Raw genomic sequence first — 17,099 nt, 5'->3', positions numbered from 1 at the left:
TTAGTGATCAGTTTAGACTAAGAAATATGGAATCTTCAAAAATATCGTCAACAATAAGAAAACACTGTAATGTCATCTTGAAAAATGCAGAATTATTTTTAGTGCTTACTGCTACTTTTACTCGTATGTTGTTGCATTCCATCTCTCGTTCCCCATATGTATTTTCTAGTTTGCGAACAGACAACATAGGATGCCTAGTAATAAGTGCTATAACCCAGTCTGCCAAGCTACACAAGTTCCTTTGTAAAGTCTCTGTGGTAAGCCAATTTTTTCTGCTAGTTGATCGGTAGGTATCAAACAGTGAGATGTTTTATCGTTGCACTAAAATGTCAACTGTGTAGTTGTTAAACTCGTTCTTCTAAAAGCCCTGTTTCAGAAGATAAAAAGAGTTCGAACTACCACTTCAGTTGACATATTATCCCACTGGTGAAAATCAGTATTTCTACTGTAAGTTCACACCATCTGAAAAAGCAAGAGATGAAAGAGATAAGTAGTTTGGAAACTACTTGCATCAAGAAATCATTGCGTAGAACTGCACTCTATCCCATACTGCCAGTCCCGTTACACTCCGAAAGCTCATTTCAGTTAAGTTTTATGCAGCATAGTAACTGGCGCATTTAAACATGATGTCTAACGTATAGCAAATGGGGAGTACTTTGAGATTACAACTCATTTAAGGGCGTACAGTTAACAATTACCGGTTTATCTTTATCTTGCAGTGAAATGTGCCATAAGTTATAAAATCGCAGCTGAAAACGTGAAGGGCAACAATTCACTTTAAGTCGAAATGGCTGTCGCACCTTCGCTACCATTCAGAGACGTAACATCATCTCACCCGAAATAGTCAGCTTAGGAAACAGCACAATCCTTTTGTGCCACGCTGTCCCGTTCTGCCCAAGATCCCCTAACTGTGTCCAAAAAATATCATATATTATTCTGTGACGCTTAATATTTACAAAAAATCACTGTTTTCCCAGGTTCACTTCTGTCGGCAGACAGGATGAAGTGCTACTATAGAGGCACAATGTTAGAACTTGGCGCAGAAACAGGGGATGAGCGAGAAGACAAATGCATACCGAGCTGTGAGTGCGCGAAAGACCCATACGGAACAAACGGGTAAGTGGAAGCTCTTATCTGCTCTGACACTGCATAGCTTGTAATTACGGCTTTTACACTAATTTCAGCGTCTCGATACAAGCCAACCAACAGATATGTTCAGCCATCGTATTAGCCGGAGACAGGTCAATTTCGGTTTCAAAAATCTTATATCATATGAGACACTGAGAACACCCGAAAGCAATAAGCACTGATATCGCAAGTATTGCGCAAAATATGTAGTAAAACATGTCACAATTTTCCAGTTATTTATTTCAATGTTTACGCGGAGCGCAATCATTTGTAATTCTTTGTAACATTGTTCCAGGAAAAACAGCGGTCTTTATAATATTGTTACTCATTTCAATACACCATGGTTATGGAAACAATCGCTCGTGCGAAACTCAGCTTGCCTTTTTCTCAAATGATATACTGAAAACTATCGAAGACGGGTAACAGGCAGTTTCCATATTTGTAGATTTCCGGAACGCATTCGATGCAGGCTATTAACGTAGGTAACGAGAATATGGAATAAGTTCAAAGATATGTGAGTTGTTCGAAGACGTCTTAAGTAATACAACCCAGCATGATGTCCTCAACGGGTAATGTTCGTCAGAGACAAGGGTACCGACAGGAGTACCCCAGTGAAGTGTGATAGGACAGACGTTGTTCTCTAAGTAAATAAATGATTTGACGGACGGGGTGGGCAGCATTCTGCGGTTGTTGGCAGTGGTGTACGGTTAGGTGTCATGTTGAATATCTACAGGAAGATACAAGACGACTCAGCTAAAATTTCTAGTTGATGTGATCAATGGCAGCTACCTCTAAAGGTGGAAAACTGTTAAGTTAATGTGGATGAACAGGAAGAACAAACCTGTAATGTTCGGATACAGTGTTATAAGTGCCCTGCTTGTCATGGTCATGTCGTTTAAATATCTAACCGTTACGTTGCAAAGCGATGTGTGCTGGAACGAACATGTGAGAACTGTGGTAGGGAAGGTGAATCGTCTGGGGCTTATCGGGAGAATTTCAGCAAAAGATGTGGTTTACCAGTAAGGGAGACCGCATATAGGACTCTGGTGCGACCTATTCTTGAGTACTGCACGAGTATTTGGGATCCGTATCAGGTCAGATCAAAAGAACACATTGAAGCAGTTCAGAGGCGGACTGCTAGATTTGTTACCGGTAGGTTCCAACGATACTTAAGTGTTACGGATATGGATCGGCAATTCAAACGAGAATCCTTGGAGGGAAGGCGACGTTCTTTCCGAAAAACAATATTGAGAAAATTTAGAGAACCGGCATTTGAATCTGACTGACGAACCATTCTACTGGTGCCAACATGCATTGCACGTAAAGACCACGAAGATAGGGTTCAAGAAATTGTGGCTCATACGGAGGAATATGGCAGTCGTTTTCTCCTCGCTCTACTTGTGAGTGGAATAGGAAAGGAAATGAGTAGTAGTGGCACATGGTACCCTCGGCCGCGCACCGTACAGTGGCTTACGGAGTATTTATATAGATGTAGATGTACACACAGATCACATTTAAATTGTTTTTATTTTTTATTTTTAAATGGCCGGTTTCGATCGTCTTCATATCTTACGTTCTGGGAAGACGAATAGGACACAATGGTCCAGTTAAAACCGATGAGGACACTGAAAGGAAGCAATGTACTAATCAAGTGCAGCTCCTATACCCTGGAATTAAGTGCATTCTTAATACATACACGTATTATACACTGGCACGCAGTGGCTGTATCTTTTGTCATCCCTGCTTTAGGTATGTATAGTTCTTGCAAGCAGCGATTCGGCCATTTAAATAAAGAACAATTACGTCTGGAAAAATGTAAAGACATAACAAGCAGGATATAACACGCTTGACATACGTGTATTACACTAGTGCAGATGGTTACGTACATTTGCTGGCACGTGACGGTACTTATCGATTCCACAGCGTTTCCATAGTTACTAGCTGGCGTCCTTGTTGCCAGTGGGAACTCATCTTTCACTTGTGGTGGAGCGTATATCGTCTCTTTGGTTGGAAGCTGGCGTCCTACAGACTGGCTTTTGCTTCGTTTCAGTTTACCAGAAGTTCCTGCAGAGGGTAGCCCACGTTCAAATGAGCCTTGTCACTGGGCAGTGACTGTTTCTTTATCTCGACGCTTTTTATAACGGATGTTTTTATTTATAACATCAAAATATTCTTCGTTGTTTACTCATGGACCAAACTCTTAATGATCATACATCTAACACATACTGGTCCCTTCAACCGCCACAAACCAACCATCTAACACATGTTCTCGCACGATCTAATCAATGGCCTTATGGCAGAGACAGTGGTCGAGGTTTCTACTGTTTAAATATCGGCAACCGAGCAGTAGGTAGCAGTGCACTCCACACCTGCACAGGTGGACCTGTTCCATGCCGACGGTTCCTACGGTCTTGAATGACATATCAGCTGCGCTTCTTTACCGTCCGTTTCGGTTGTAACTGAACCATTATCTTTTATTCCTCTTCACAGAATGTAAGACCTGAAGATAATCTCTTAGAAGATTGAAACTGATCTTCTAAAAATCAAAATAAACAACTTAAATTCAATCACGACTGTGAGTATCGAAATAAATAGTTGTCTCTGGAAGATTTCAATCATTGCCTGCCACTGCTTGCCAAACTTCACGCGGACCGCGTTTAGGTGTGTCTTGGTTTTACTCGTTCCTTCCCGGAGGAATTCGGAAAAGCGCGATATTTCATTTACACTTCGTTCATCATGAGAATAAACCTGGCGTAAACAAACACAAACGCGATGATTGCTCAGCAGCAGTAGCTGTCATACACTGGTATTATTCCGCTCTTGGAAGTAGGTCCAACTTATGCATTAGATATCTTACTACTATATCACTGTAAATGAAACTTTAAGACATTCTGGTGTATTCTTAATCACGCTTCAACTATGTAATTTTCATTTAAAAAATCGTGTAGTCACAGTCTCTGTATATGCTACTTGTGCTGTGATTGTCTCGCAGTTCTCACGTACCGTCAAAATGGATGACACTGCTTCCTGCTTCGTAGTGAAACAAGCAAGCGAAACATCGTTAGTGGCGAGAAGCAAGTTGTTGTTAATGTTTCTCACAAGAGTACACAAGAAAATCTGCTTTGACTATTTTCGAGAAACATTATGTACTAAAAATAAGAAACCAAATTCATAAGGAATTTGAAGCGTAATTGGTAGCGTCGTAGATTACTGGAAAGTAGTGGTTCAAATCGCCTTGTTACCTACAATTTTTTTTTGTTTGAATACCTAAACCATTTAAATATGCCATTCATGAAATGTATGGTAATCAACTCACAGTTAACCATTACTTTTCAAGAAAAACGCACGTCTTCTAGTTCCTTATTACTCAGCGCATGCGAAATTCTGTTTTTCATTGGAAATACACATACTTAATTGTCAATATTTTATAAAAGATTGTTGAAGTTAAGAAAACATTACACAATTAAATTTTTTGGAGAAAAATAAAAAAATCTAACACTCTTTGTTTGAATATGCCTATTGTTTTGTAGGACAGATATAGTCTTACAAGAGCCACAGCGATAAGCGTCGTAGAGACACGGAAATCACACTGTAGAGATGATGAATTTTTACAGTTGTCGCCTTAACACTGCAATTTGAAGCCAACAAAATAGATGTTGTGTTTGTTGTTTGTGTTTGAGGTTTACGGGCGCTAAACAGCGGGGTCATCAGCGCCCAAACGCATAAAAACATGAACACATGCAGTGAAGGGACTAAGACGGACAGCGAACAAGAGAACGGCTAAAAGACACAGACCTGACGCAGTTTCAAATCCTCACATACAGAGGCAAAACAAGAGGAGAAGGAACACACTAAAAAGGAAGGGAAACAAGGAAAAGAGAACAGAAACCGAAGGGAAACAAGGCGGTAATCGTGACTGGCTGACCTCTTACCTAAAACCTGGGTGAGCCAGTCACCCAGCAGCACATTAAAACCCTCTCCCTAAAATCCGAGGCAACAAATTGGACAGGACACAAAACCGTAAGACCTTAACTACAGTCGTTGCGTCATCTTGTAAAATAGAGGGCAAATCCGGTGGCAAAGAAACCACCGCCCTCTGGTCAGAGAATAAATGACAGTCATGTAAAATGTGACGGACAGTAATCTGGACGCCACAAGCACTGCAGATTGGGGGGTCCTCCCGCCAGAGTAAAAAACCATGTGTTAAGGGACTGTGCCCGATGCGGAGGCGAGTGAGGAGAACCTCATCCCGCCTGCATGACTGGTAGGACGTACGCCATGGCCGCGTGGTGGCCTTGACCAGACGCAGCTTATTTTCACCGACTGCCAGCCACTCCTCTTCCCACTGACGCAGAACGCGAAAACGCAGGAGGGAGGTAACAGCATGGAGGGGGACGGCACATGCAACAACGTGATGGAGGGAACATGCATCTTTGGCAGCCACATCCGCCAGTTCGTTTCCCCTAATACCCACGTGCCCCGGCACCCAGCAGAAGGAAACCTCCTTCCCTGCCGTTGCAGGTGGAGTAGGGCATCATGGATGTTCTGGACGACCGTATCCGATGGGTACAAGTGTTGCATGGTCTGAAGGGCACTCAGGGAGTCAGAACAGATGAGAAACTTAAGACTGGGAACACATCTCGTCTGCTCCAATGCCCGCAAGATCGCAAACAATTCGGCATCAAAGATGGTAAACGTCGCAAGAAGCCGTAACTTGACGACTCGATCAGGGAAAACAACAGCACAACCAACAGAGTCCCCCTGTTTAGAGCCATCCGTAAATACTGGTACATGGTCGGGATGCTGGTTTAAAATATCATAAAATAAGGAGGTAAAAACAAACGCAGGAGTGCAGCTCCTCCGGTACTCCGACAAGTCTAAAAGGACGCTGGGCCTCTGGAGCAACCAGGGAGACAGCCGAGTAAAACCTTGTCGTTGGGGGCCACACGCTCTACACCAAGGGACTCAAGCAAATGCTTGGCACGAAACCCAAATGGTCTCGTTGCCCTGGGACGACTGGAAAAGAGACGTTCCATAGGCGGTCGGGCAACGGTAGGGTACGCAGGGGAGGTAGGACAGGCAAGGAATTGACACACCCGTCGCACCATGAGGAGTTTCCGCCGGATGGCGAGCGGCGGTTCCCCTGCCTCAGCACACAGGCTGGGGATGGGACTGGTACGGAATGCACCAGTGGCCAGCCTGATACCCTCATGGTGTACTGCGTCAAGAATCTTCAGATACGAAGGCCTTGCTGACCCATACACTGTGCAACCATAGTCAAGACGCGATCGGACGAAAGCCCTATAAAACTGCAGCAGACGCGCCCGATCTGCTCCCCAGGACCGATGGCTCAGACACTTCAAAATATTCAGTGCCTTCAGGGCCCGCACATTGAGGTCTTTAAGGTGAGGCAACCACGACAACTTGGAATCAAAAGTTAGGCCCAGGAACCGCACAGTGTCGCCAAAAGGAAGAATGGTGTCCCTCAGACGCAATTCAGGGGAGGTAAAAAGACGTCGAGAACGATTAAAATGAACACACACACATTTGTCTGCAGAAAAGGCAAAACCCGTCTTCGCAGTCCATGCCTCTAATCGCTGTATCGTAAGCTGCAACTGCCGACTAGCAGTGACAAGACTGGAGGAAGAACAGAAAACAGCAAAATCGTCCACAAACAAGGAGCATTGGGCAGGACTCCGGATAGTGGACGTGATACTGTTAATGGCGACGGCAAAGAGGGTGACATTTAAAACGCTTCCCTGAGGAACACCATTCTCCTGCACATACAAATCAGATAGCACATTACCAACCCTATATCGAAAGAGGCGGTGGGAAAGAAAGGACCGAATGAAGATGGGGAGACGGCCACGAAAGCCCCACTCATGATTGAGGATATGGCGGCGCCAAGTAGTGTCATACGCCTTATGAATGTCAAAGAAGACACCGAGATAATGCTGGTTACGCAGGAAGGCCTGCTGGATGGCCGCCTCAAGCAGGGTCAAGTTGTCTATAGTGGAACGACATCTCCGAAAGCCACACTGAGAGGGGCTAAGGAGCTGCCTGGTCTCGAGCAGCCAAACCAGGCGACGGTTGACCATGCGTTCCAACCTCTTCCCGACACAGCTCGTCAAAGCAATACTTCGATAACTACTGGGATGCGTTCGGTCCTTCCCCGGTTTGAGGAGGGAATCAAAATCGCCTCCCGCCACGAGTCAGGGTACGTGCCGGATAACCATATCATATTAAAACAATTCAGGAGAACTTCCTTGGAAGGCAGTAACAAGTGCTGCAGCATGCTGTACCGGATTTGATCATGACCAGGCGCAGTATCATGAGCCACAGACAGCGCCGAATCCAGTTCCCACATTGTGAAGGGGCAGTTGTAGGGCTCAGAATTTGGAGACCGGAAGTCCAAGTGACCCCTCTCGATGGCAGTGCGGTAGCGGCAGAAATCTGGATCACAGTTAATAGTGGCGGTAGATGCCGCAAAATGCATGGCCAGTGTCTGGGCAATGTCTCTCGGCGCCGTGAGAAGACTTCCCTGATGCAGCAATGCCGTGACAGGTAGCTGGCCGAGTTTCCCGGAAATCCTCCCGATGGCTTCCCATACTTTCGTAGACCTAGTGGAGCGGGAGATGGAGTTCAAGAACGACTGCCATGACCGACGTTTGCTCTCTTTAATCACTCGCCGCGCTGTGGCCCTTGCCACCCGAAAGGCCGCAAGATTGTCAGCTGAGGGACGGCACTTGAAGCGGCGCAGAGCTGCACGGCGGGCTCGGATGGCTGAGCGGCACTCAGTGGTCCACCAAGGGACAGGACGCCTCTTGGGATGACCGGATGACCGTGGGATTGACAATTCAGCAGCATGGGAGATCACGGCTGTAACATGGTCTACCCATTCGTGGACGCTGGCACGGTATTCCAAAACACTCTTGTGACATTATCCTGACTGCCTTGTCCGAGAATTTCTTCGAGCAGATAGTTAGAGAACCAACTCGTGAAGCTAACGTTTTAGACCTCATAGCAACAAATAGACCGGAACTTTTCGACTCCGTGAATGTAGAAGAGGGTATCAGTGATCATAAGTCAGTGGTTGCATCAATGACTACAAGTGTAATAAGAAATGCCAAGAAAGGAAGGAAAATATATTTGCTTAACAAGAGTGATAGGGCACAAATCGCAGAATATCTGAGTGACCACCATCAAACGTTCATTTCTGAGGAAGAGGATGTGGAACAAAAATGGAAAAAATTCAGAAACATCGTCCAGTACGCCTTAGATAAGTTCGTACCGACTAAGGTCCAAAGCGAGGGGAAAGATCCACCGTGGTATAACAATCATGTACGAAAGGTACTACGGAAACAAAGAAAGCTTCATCATAGGTTTAAGAGTAGTCGAATCATAGCTGATAAGGAAAAGCTGAACGAAGCGAAAAAGAGCGTAAAGAGAGCAATGAGAGAAGCATTCAACGAATTCGAACATAAAACATTGGCAAACAATCTAAACAAGAACCCTAAAAAGTTTTGGTCATATGTAAAATCGGTAAGCGGATCTAAATCCCCTATTCAGTCACTCGTTGACCACGATGGCACCGAAACAGAGGACGACCGAAGAAAGGCAGAAATACTGAATTCAGTGTTCCGAAACTGTTTCACTGCGGAAAATCGTAACACGGTCCCTGACTTCAGCCGTCGCACGGACGCCAAAATGGAAAATATTGAAATAAACGATATCGGAATTGAAAAACAACTGCTATCACTTAGTAGCGGAAAAGCATCCGGACCAGACGAGATACCCGTAAGATTCTACAGTGATTATGCTAAAGAACTTGCCCCCTTTCTATCAGCAATTTATCGTAGATCTCTGGAAGAACGTAAAGTACCTAGCGACTGGAAGAAAGCGCAGGTCGTTCCCATTTTCAAGAAGGGTCATAAATCAGATGCGAATATTTATAGGCCTATTTCGCTTACGTCAATCTGTTGTAGAATAATGGAACATGTTTTATGTTCTCGTATTATGACGTTCTTAGATAATACAAATCTCCTTCATCATAACCAACATGGATTCCGCAAACAGAGATCATGTGAAACCCAGCTCGCCCTATTTGTCCAAGAAATTCACAGTGCCGTAGACACTGGCGAGCAGATTGATGCCGTATTCCTGGACTTCAGGAAGGCATTTGATACGGTTCCGCACTTACGTTTAGTGAAAAAAATACGAGCTTACGGAATATCGGACCAGGTTTGTGATTGGATTCAGGATTTCCTAGAAGAAAGAACACAACATGTCATTCTTAACGGTTCAAAATCTGCAGATGTAGAGGTAATTTCGGGAGTACCGCAAGGAAGCGTGATAGGACCTTTATTGTTTACAATATACATAAATGACTTAGTTGACAACATCGGTAGCTCCGTGAGGCTATTTGCAGATGACACGGTTGTCTACAAGAAAGTAGCAACATCAGAAGACTCGTACGTACTCCAGGAAGACCTGCAGAGGATTAATGAATGGTGCGACAGCTGGCAGCTTTCCCTAAACGTAGATAAATGTAATATAATGCGCATACATAGGGGCAGAAATCCATTCCAGTACGATTATGCCATAGGTGGTAAATCATTGGAAGCGGTAACGACCGTAAAATACTTAGGAGTTACTATCCGGAGCGATCTGAAGTGGAATGATCACATAAAACAAATAGTGGGAAAAGCAGGCGCCAGGTTGAGATTCATAGGAAGAATTCTAAGAAAATGTGACTCATCGACGAAAGAAGTAGCTTACAAAACGCTTGTTCGTCCGATTCTTGAGTATTGCTCATCAGTATGGGACCCTTACCAGGTTGGATTAATAGAAGAGATAGACATGATCCAGCGAAAAGCAGCGCGATTCGTCATGGGGACATTTAGTCAGCGCGAGAGCGTTACGGAGATGCTGAACAAGCTCCAGTGGCGGACACTTCAAGAAAGGCGTTACGCAATACGGAGAGGTTTATTATCGAAATTACGAGAGAGCACATTCCGGGAAGAGATGGGCAACATATTACTACCGCCCACATATATCTCGCGTAATGATCACAACGAAAAGATCCGAGAAATTAGAGCAAATACGGAGACTTACAAGCAGTCGTTCTTCCCACGCACAATTCGTGAATGGAACAGGGAAGGGGGGATCAGATAGTGGTACAATAAGTACCCTCCGCCACACACCGTAAGGTGGCTCGCGGAGTATAGATGTAGATGTAGATGAACAGCCAGTTGGCTGAAAAGTGTCCAGTCGGCTCGGCAGAAGTGCCACCGGGGAGGCACTGGTAATGCCATAGCCTCATCCAGGAGGCGAATCCAAAGGGGGAAGTGGTCACTAGGTCAGCAGCAACCTCCCACAGAGCAGAATCCACGAGTGCTGGAGAGCAAAAGGAAAGGTCAATAGCTGATGACGACCCAGAAGCACTACAGAAATGAGTGGGAGCACCAGAGTTGAGGATGCACAGTTCTTCAGACATCATGAGGCTTTCCAGAATGCGACCCCTGGGGCAAGTAGTCGAAGAGCCCCATAAGACATTATGAGAATTGAAGTCCCCCAGAAGAAGAAATGGGCGGGGGAGTTGGCTAATAACGTCCGCGAGAGCCTCAGAGTCTATCGCATCCTGAGGTGGTAAGTAAAGTGAACAGACTGTGAGCCTCCGACCCACAAGAAGGTCAACTTCAACTGCTTGCAAGTCTGTAACGAGAGGGAGCTCAGATGAGGGGTGCACGTCACGGACAAAAACCGCAACACCACCCTTTGCCCTTTCCCCCGTCAGATCATCTTTCCGATATACGGTATAGCCCCGTAAAGAAGGAGCATCAGTGGCCCGAAAATTTGTCTCTTAGAGACATAAGCACAAAGGGCACTCTCGTACAAGGAGTTGTAATTCGGCCACATGCTTCCTGAACCCATTCAGGTTCCACTGTAATATGGCAGCCAGTGATCGGGGGGCTGAACCCTCACGGTGCCTCTTTGCTTTGGAGGAGACCCCGTACAGGCCGGAGATTTATTCCTGGGGCGAGAAGATCGCCCCCAGTCGACATCAATGTCCATCAGCTCCGAAGACGACCCACGGGAGATGTCAGACAGTACGATGGCCTCTTCATCGGACCGACCCTGACTAGTCTCCGCAGGTGGCAAAACCTTCAGCTTCGGCGCCTTTGTCTTGGGGTGCTTAGAATGCAGAGCCTTGTCAACAGTTGGAGCATTACTCGCCTGGGCAGAAGGCCCCATATGGGGAGAGGGAGGAAGTACCCCAATGTCAGCAACCACAGCCTTGTCCGACGTTGCGGGGAGAGCCGCAGGTTGCAAAACAACCGCAGCAGCACAAGTGCACTGGCAAACGCAGGTATTAGTGCTAACACTAGCAACCTCCGTTTGCGTAGCAACAGTGGCCAGTTTTACCGGTTTTTTCAGAGTGGAAGCGAAAGATGTAGTAAACACAGGAGGTTGCATGGCCTTAAAGAGCTTCTTGGCCTCACCATAGGGGATACGCTTAGATGTTTTAATCTCCTGTATCTTCCGTTCGTCGAGATAGATGGGGCAGACCCGGCTCCAGACAGGGTGACTCCCAGAGCAATTCACGCACTTCACAGGTGATAAACAATCAGCTCCTTCATGGGCAGGCTGACCACGTTTACCACAAGTGGCTATCCCATTGCACCCCAACGTAGTATGCCCAAAGCGCTGACGTTTAAGACAGCGCATTGGTTTGGGGAAATATGGCCTTACTGGCAAACGTAAGAACCCTGCTTTAACATGCTCTGGGAGTCGTGGGCAACTGAACGTGAGAATAAACGAGTCGGATTTGACTAGGTCCCCATCGACTCGTTTCATAATATGCTGCACGTCAACAATACCTTCATCAGCCCATTCAGATTTTAACTCGTCTGTGGGGATATCCACCAAGTCCCTACATGTCACAACACCCTTACTGTAGTTCAGAATGGAGTGGAGCTCGGTCTCGATAGCGTACTCACCGAGACAGGTTGCTTTCCGAAGAGAAGTGACTTGACGGGAACTAGATGTCTCAACCAACAGAGTCCCATTGCGCAGTCGCTTCACAGATTTAAGTGTTCCTGCAATTCCCTCGAGACCCATGTCGATGTAAAAGGGAGAAACCCTCTCAAAGCTACTCTCCTTCCGTTTAATAATCAAAAACACATTCTGATTATCAGCATGTGCTCTGTTACGACAGTCTGATAAATCTCGATCAACACTAGGCGCTGGAGGACTCGCAGCACGAAGTCGCTTCTTCGATGGGGTGTGTTTTCCAACCAGTGGCCCACCCAAGCCACTGGTAGGGGGAAATGTAGAGGTCGAAGGGTCCATTGCGGTCGCACGAGCAGCTAGGGAACTAAAGGTCCGCTCAGACAGAGCCCCGCGTGCCTGAGTAAGCCTTATACAACTGGGGTGAGGCAGGTGCCCCAGAGGTTGCCCGCTTGCGACTGTTCCACCTCAACAGCCATGCATCTCATAGGCGCGGAGCACACCGGAAGATTGAGGGGTTTTTATAGAGTTTGGCCTTCCTCGCAATCCAGGCGGTCAAGCCAAGATTACCATTCCCCGCAGCACACAACATTCCACCGTGCCCGCATCTCGTGGTCGTGCGGTCGCGTTCTCGCTTCCCACGCCCGGGTTCCCGGGTTCGATTCCCGGCGGGGTCAGGGATTTTCTCTGCCTCGTGATGGCTGGGTGTTGTGTGATGTCCTTAGGTTAGTTAGTTTTAAGTAGTTCTAAGTTCTAGGGGACTGATGACCATAGATGTTAGGTCCCATAGTGCTCAGAGCCATTTGAACCATTTGAACCATTCCACCGCCGCGCCATACGGTGGTCGCTGAAGCATGTCCGGGGGTTACGGTGACAGGAGACCGGCGACGCCGACCAGTCCCCAGCTCAGGACCCCGGGGTCGCCAAGCCCATACTCAGCAAATGAATGCTGAGCCCCTGGGGGCAACAAAATAGATCTGCAGCCAAGTTAAGGGATTTGTCGCTAGATACAGCAAGACATTTAAGCTGCCAAATGTACTGGACCTAATACACGAAGCTTTGTGACACGTCACTTCCGAACGATGGCGAAATACGGAACATCCCGTCATAAAAGAGGAGGAAACGTCGACTTTTTGGTGGTTTGGGGTTCTGTTGTTGAACGCCTCATTATCAACTCAGGGGTACTGAAATGTATTTCTCAGAGCCCGATATGGAAGGAGTTGAGGAATTACCGGACGACTGTCTGTAATCCATTCAGTGGTTTCAATATTTAACTACCTGGTGAAATCCCAGCAGTGCTCTTTTACGCCACACATGGCCCGTGCAAAAAACTTACCCTTGTTAAAGTCAGGAATTTTCATCACTCTTGTTTTTAATTGCAATACTGTTAGCTAAGATCGAGAGCATGTTATGTTTTCCGTCCAGTCACCTAAGAAGCAAATCGCCTGAGTTTTACCACATACCATTTTCTTCCGTTTAAAAATTAAATGACATTCTCTGCTCGTCACTTTTTACGACTTTACTGCAACTGTTCAAGTCACTGCAGGTTAGTCGGATCACTTGCCCGGTCGGTACTGTCCAAGTTACATGCACCGATAAAGCTGTTTCCCCGTATTATCGCTGAGTAGATGTACACGTAACGCACATCATAAAACGTGTCCTCATTATTGTAATTGACTGTACTGGAGACAGCTTGCCTTCCGCTCCTCTTGAAACGATATCCAATGAAGTTCCAGGAAAGGCGGAAGAATACATAGTATAATGTATAAATGAGATTTATTCTTACAATGAACGGAGTACAGTATTACGGTGTGGCATTTTTCGGTCGGCACAGTCTCTTCAGCTCGGCCGAATCCTGGTAACAGCGCTATTTTCCATTCGCAATTTGCTCGTTGTATGATGAACGTTCACAGGTCCAGTGGATGTTTCCACAAAAGGGGGCAGTCCAACGTTCTATCGTCAGAAGCCTTTAAAAATGAGTAAGAAAGACAGATGAGAGGGATGAGATCTGTCAATACCTATTACGCAGTCGCATTAACGACGGGTACTGCAAATTTCCTATGAAACGACATTACAATATCAAGCAGAAAGAATATTGAACATGTAGTTGACAATGAAACAGCAAAAAGGCACAACAGTCGACTGACGACGTTAATTGTTCAGTAAATCAAGGAGCACTTTAGGCAAAATTTCCAGGCATGCAGCACGTGAAGGTATTGGTGACATGAATAGTACAATTTATGAGATCGCATGCATTATTCCACTGTCAGTTGCAAATCTTTTCGATACAATTCACGGAAGAGTATGGAGACGTTATATATTACCGAAAAGTGTGTTACTTACGTCAAGGGACATCACTGGAACGATTTTTCGGTATAATACTCGGTATTGATTAATTTATGAGGGAAAGAGAGATGCAGAAACGAATATTAGAACATTCTGAATCAATTGTAAACCCCGCATCTTAAGTGGACTTGGCTGCCCAGGTGCCCACAGTAAGAGGTTGTAAACAACTACTTTCTGATTTCATGGGATACACTTAAAAAGAAATTCTTTTTATAGAACGGAAGTATTCAGATAAACACCGTTCTGTTCCCTAAGCTCACTAACATAAAAACAAACGAAGGTTTGAAGAATTCAGTGGGGCCTTGAAAGAATTATAAGGATAGTTTGTTTTGAGGATACTGTCAGTCTTACATCTGTTTTCGAGGCCGATTCCCATTTCAGTTGAAAGCACCCCTACGCAAGTGCTGAATTAACTGATTGACCTGCAAGGTAATTTCCGCTTTTAATGACAAATCCTTTTACTTTAAAAATATCGATGACATCTACATTCATTTTCTCAGATGGAGATTCCACATCTCCATAATGTGGTTGCACAAGTGCTACAATATTTCGATCGACATATTTGTGTGAAAGACCTTTTTATGATTATGCAACCAAGTAATTCACATTTACATGGCAATCTGAGTGCAAAAATCTGTGAAATGTTCTGTGTCTGTGCTTATGCCGACAGTTAGTACCAGATATACACTCCTGGAAATGGAAAAAAGAACACATTGACACCGGGGTGTCAGACCCACCATACTTGCTCCGGACACTGCGAGAGGGCTGTACAAGCAATGATCACACGCACGGCACAGCGGACACACCAGGAACCGCGGTGTTGGCCGTCGAATGGCGCTAGCTGCGCACCATTTGTGCACCGCCGCCGTCAGTGTCAGCCAGTTTGCCGTGGCATACGGAGCTCCATCGCAGTCTTTAACACTGGTAGCATGCCGCGACAGCGTGGACGTGAACCGTATGTGCAGTTGACGGACTTTGAGCGAGGGCGTATAGTGGGCATGCGGGAGGCCGGGTGGACGTACCGCCGAATTGCTCAACACTTGGGGCGTGAGGTCTCCACAGTACATCGATGTTGTCTGCGGAAGGTGCACGTGCCCGTCGACCTGGGACCGGACCGCAGCGACGCACGAATGCACGCCAAGACCGTAGGATCCTACGCAGTGCCGTAGGGGACCGCACCGCCACTTCCCAGCAAATTAGGGACACTGTTGCTCCTGGGGTATCGGCGAGGACCATTCGCAACCGTCTCCATGAAGCTGGGCTACGGTTCCGCACACCGTTAGGCCGTCTTCCGCTCACGCCCCAACATCGTGCAGCCCGCCTCCAGTGGTGTCGCGACAGGCGTGAATGGAGGGACGAATGGAGACGTGTCGTCTTCAGCGATGAGAGTCGCTTCTGCCTTGGTGCCAATGATGGTCGTATGCGTGTTTGGCGCCGTGCAGGTGAGCGCCACAATCAGGACTGCATACGACCGAGGCACACAGGGCCAACACCCGGCATCATGGTGTGGGGAGCGATCTCCTACACTGGCCGTACACCACTGGTGATCGTCGAGGGGACACTGAATAGTGCACGGTACATCCAAACCGTCATCGAACCCATCGTTCTACCATTCCTAGACCGGCAAGGGAACTTGCTGTTCCAACAGGACAATGCACGTCCGCATGTATCCCGTGCCACCCAACGTGCTCTAGAAGGTGTAAGTCAACTACCCTGGCCAGCAAGATCTCCGGATCTGTCCCCCATTGAGCATGTTTGGGACTGGATGAAGCGTCGTCTCACGCGGTCTGCACGTCCAGCACGAACGCTGGTCCAACTGAGGCGCCAGGTGGAAATGGCATGGCAAGCCGTTCCGCAGGACTACATCCAGCATCTCTACGATCGTCTCCATGGGAGAATAGCAGCCTGCATTGCTGCGAAAGGTGGATATACACTGTACTAGTGCCGACATTGTGCATGCTCTGTTGCCTGTGTCTATGTGCCTGTGGTTCTGTCAGTGTGATCATGTGATGTATCTGACCCCAGGAATGTGTCAATAAAGTTTCCCCTTCCTGGGACAATGAATTCACGGTGTTCTTATTTCAATTTCCAGGAGTGTATTTTCAAAGCGTTAAAAGTAATTAAACAATGCCGAAAATTGGGTTCGTTTCTGATGTACGTCGTTGAGATGTGTGAAATACAGAACAAAGACATAAGCAGTGCCATTGTATTCGCATTTAAATATGGTGCGTTCTCAGTGTCCTTTGGTGCCCCCCCCCCTCCCCCCTAACCCCGCCAAGTGCTCGGATAGCGTGCCGTGGTGATGGGGGAACTGTGAAGTGCCACTGATCTTTGTGCCACTCGGGCCAGATCAAGGTTCGCAAGGTGAAGTCTTGGCAGCCCCTGATTTAAATCCTACAAAGACTGACAACCATAGCACGCTTAAAAATGGACTTGTAGAAGAAAGTCTAAATTCCAAAAGTCATGCGTCCATTATGTTCGAGTTGTGTGACCCACAGTGGAACTTCCAGCAATGGGTTCCCGTTCTAGGTTTTCCTGTGTAGGAGGTTTTTGCACACACCCATTTACGTCTCACTGACATTGAGCTTTTGCGACCTGCTGTTATCACAGCTACA

General features: G+C 46.6%; 1 protein-coding gene across 1 annotated transcript in view; it reads left to right on the top strand.

Annotated features, from left to right (window-relative positions):
• Nucleotides 1-17,099, top strand: part of LOC126234364 (uncharacterized) — a 93,504-nt gene that overhangs the window by 17,739 nt on the left and 58,666 nt on the right. Inside the window, exon 3 of the mRNA XM_049943052.1 lies at nt 978-1,116. Within this exon, the coding sequence (XP_049799009.1) occupies nt 978-1,116 (139 nt within the window). The remainder of the gene's footprint in view (nt 1-977; nt 1,117-17,099) is intronic.

This window comes from Schistocerca nitens, chromosome 2 (genome assembly GCF_023898315.1).
Source record: "Schistocerca nitens isolate TAMUIC-IGC-003100 chromosome 2, iqSchNite1.1, whole genome shotgun sequence".
NCBI classification, from domain to species: Eukaryota; Metazoa; Arthropoda; class Insecta; order Orthoptera; family Acrididae; genus Schistocerca; species Schistocerca nitens.
This window is presented reverse-complemented; position numbering and strand designations above follow the sequence as displayed.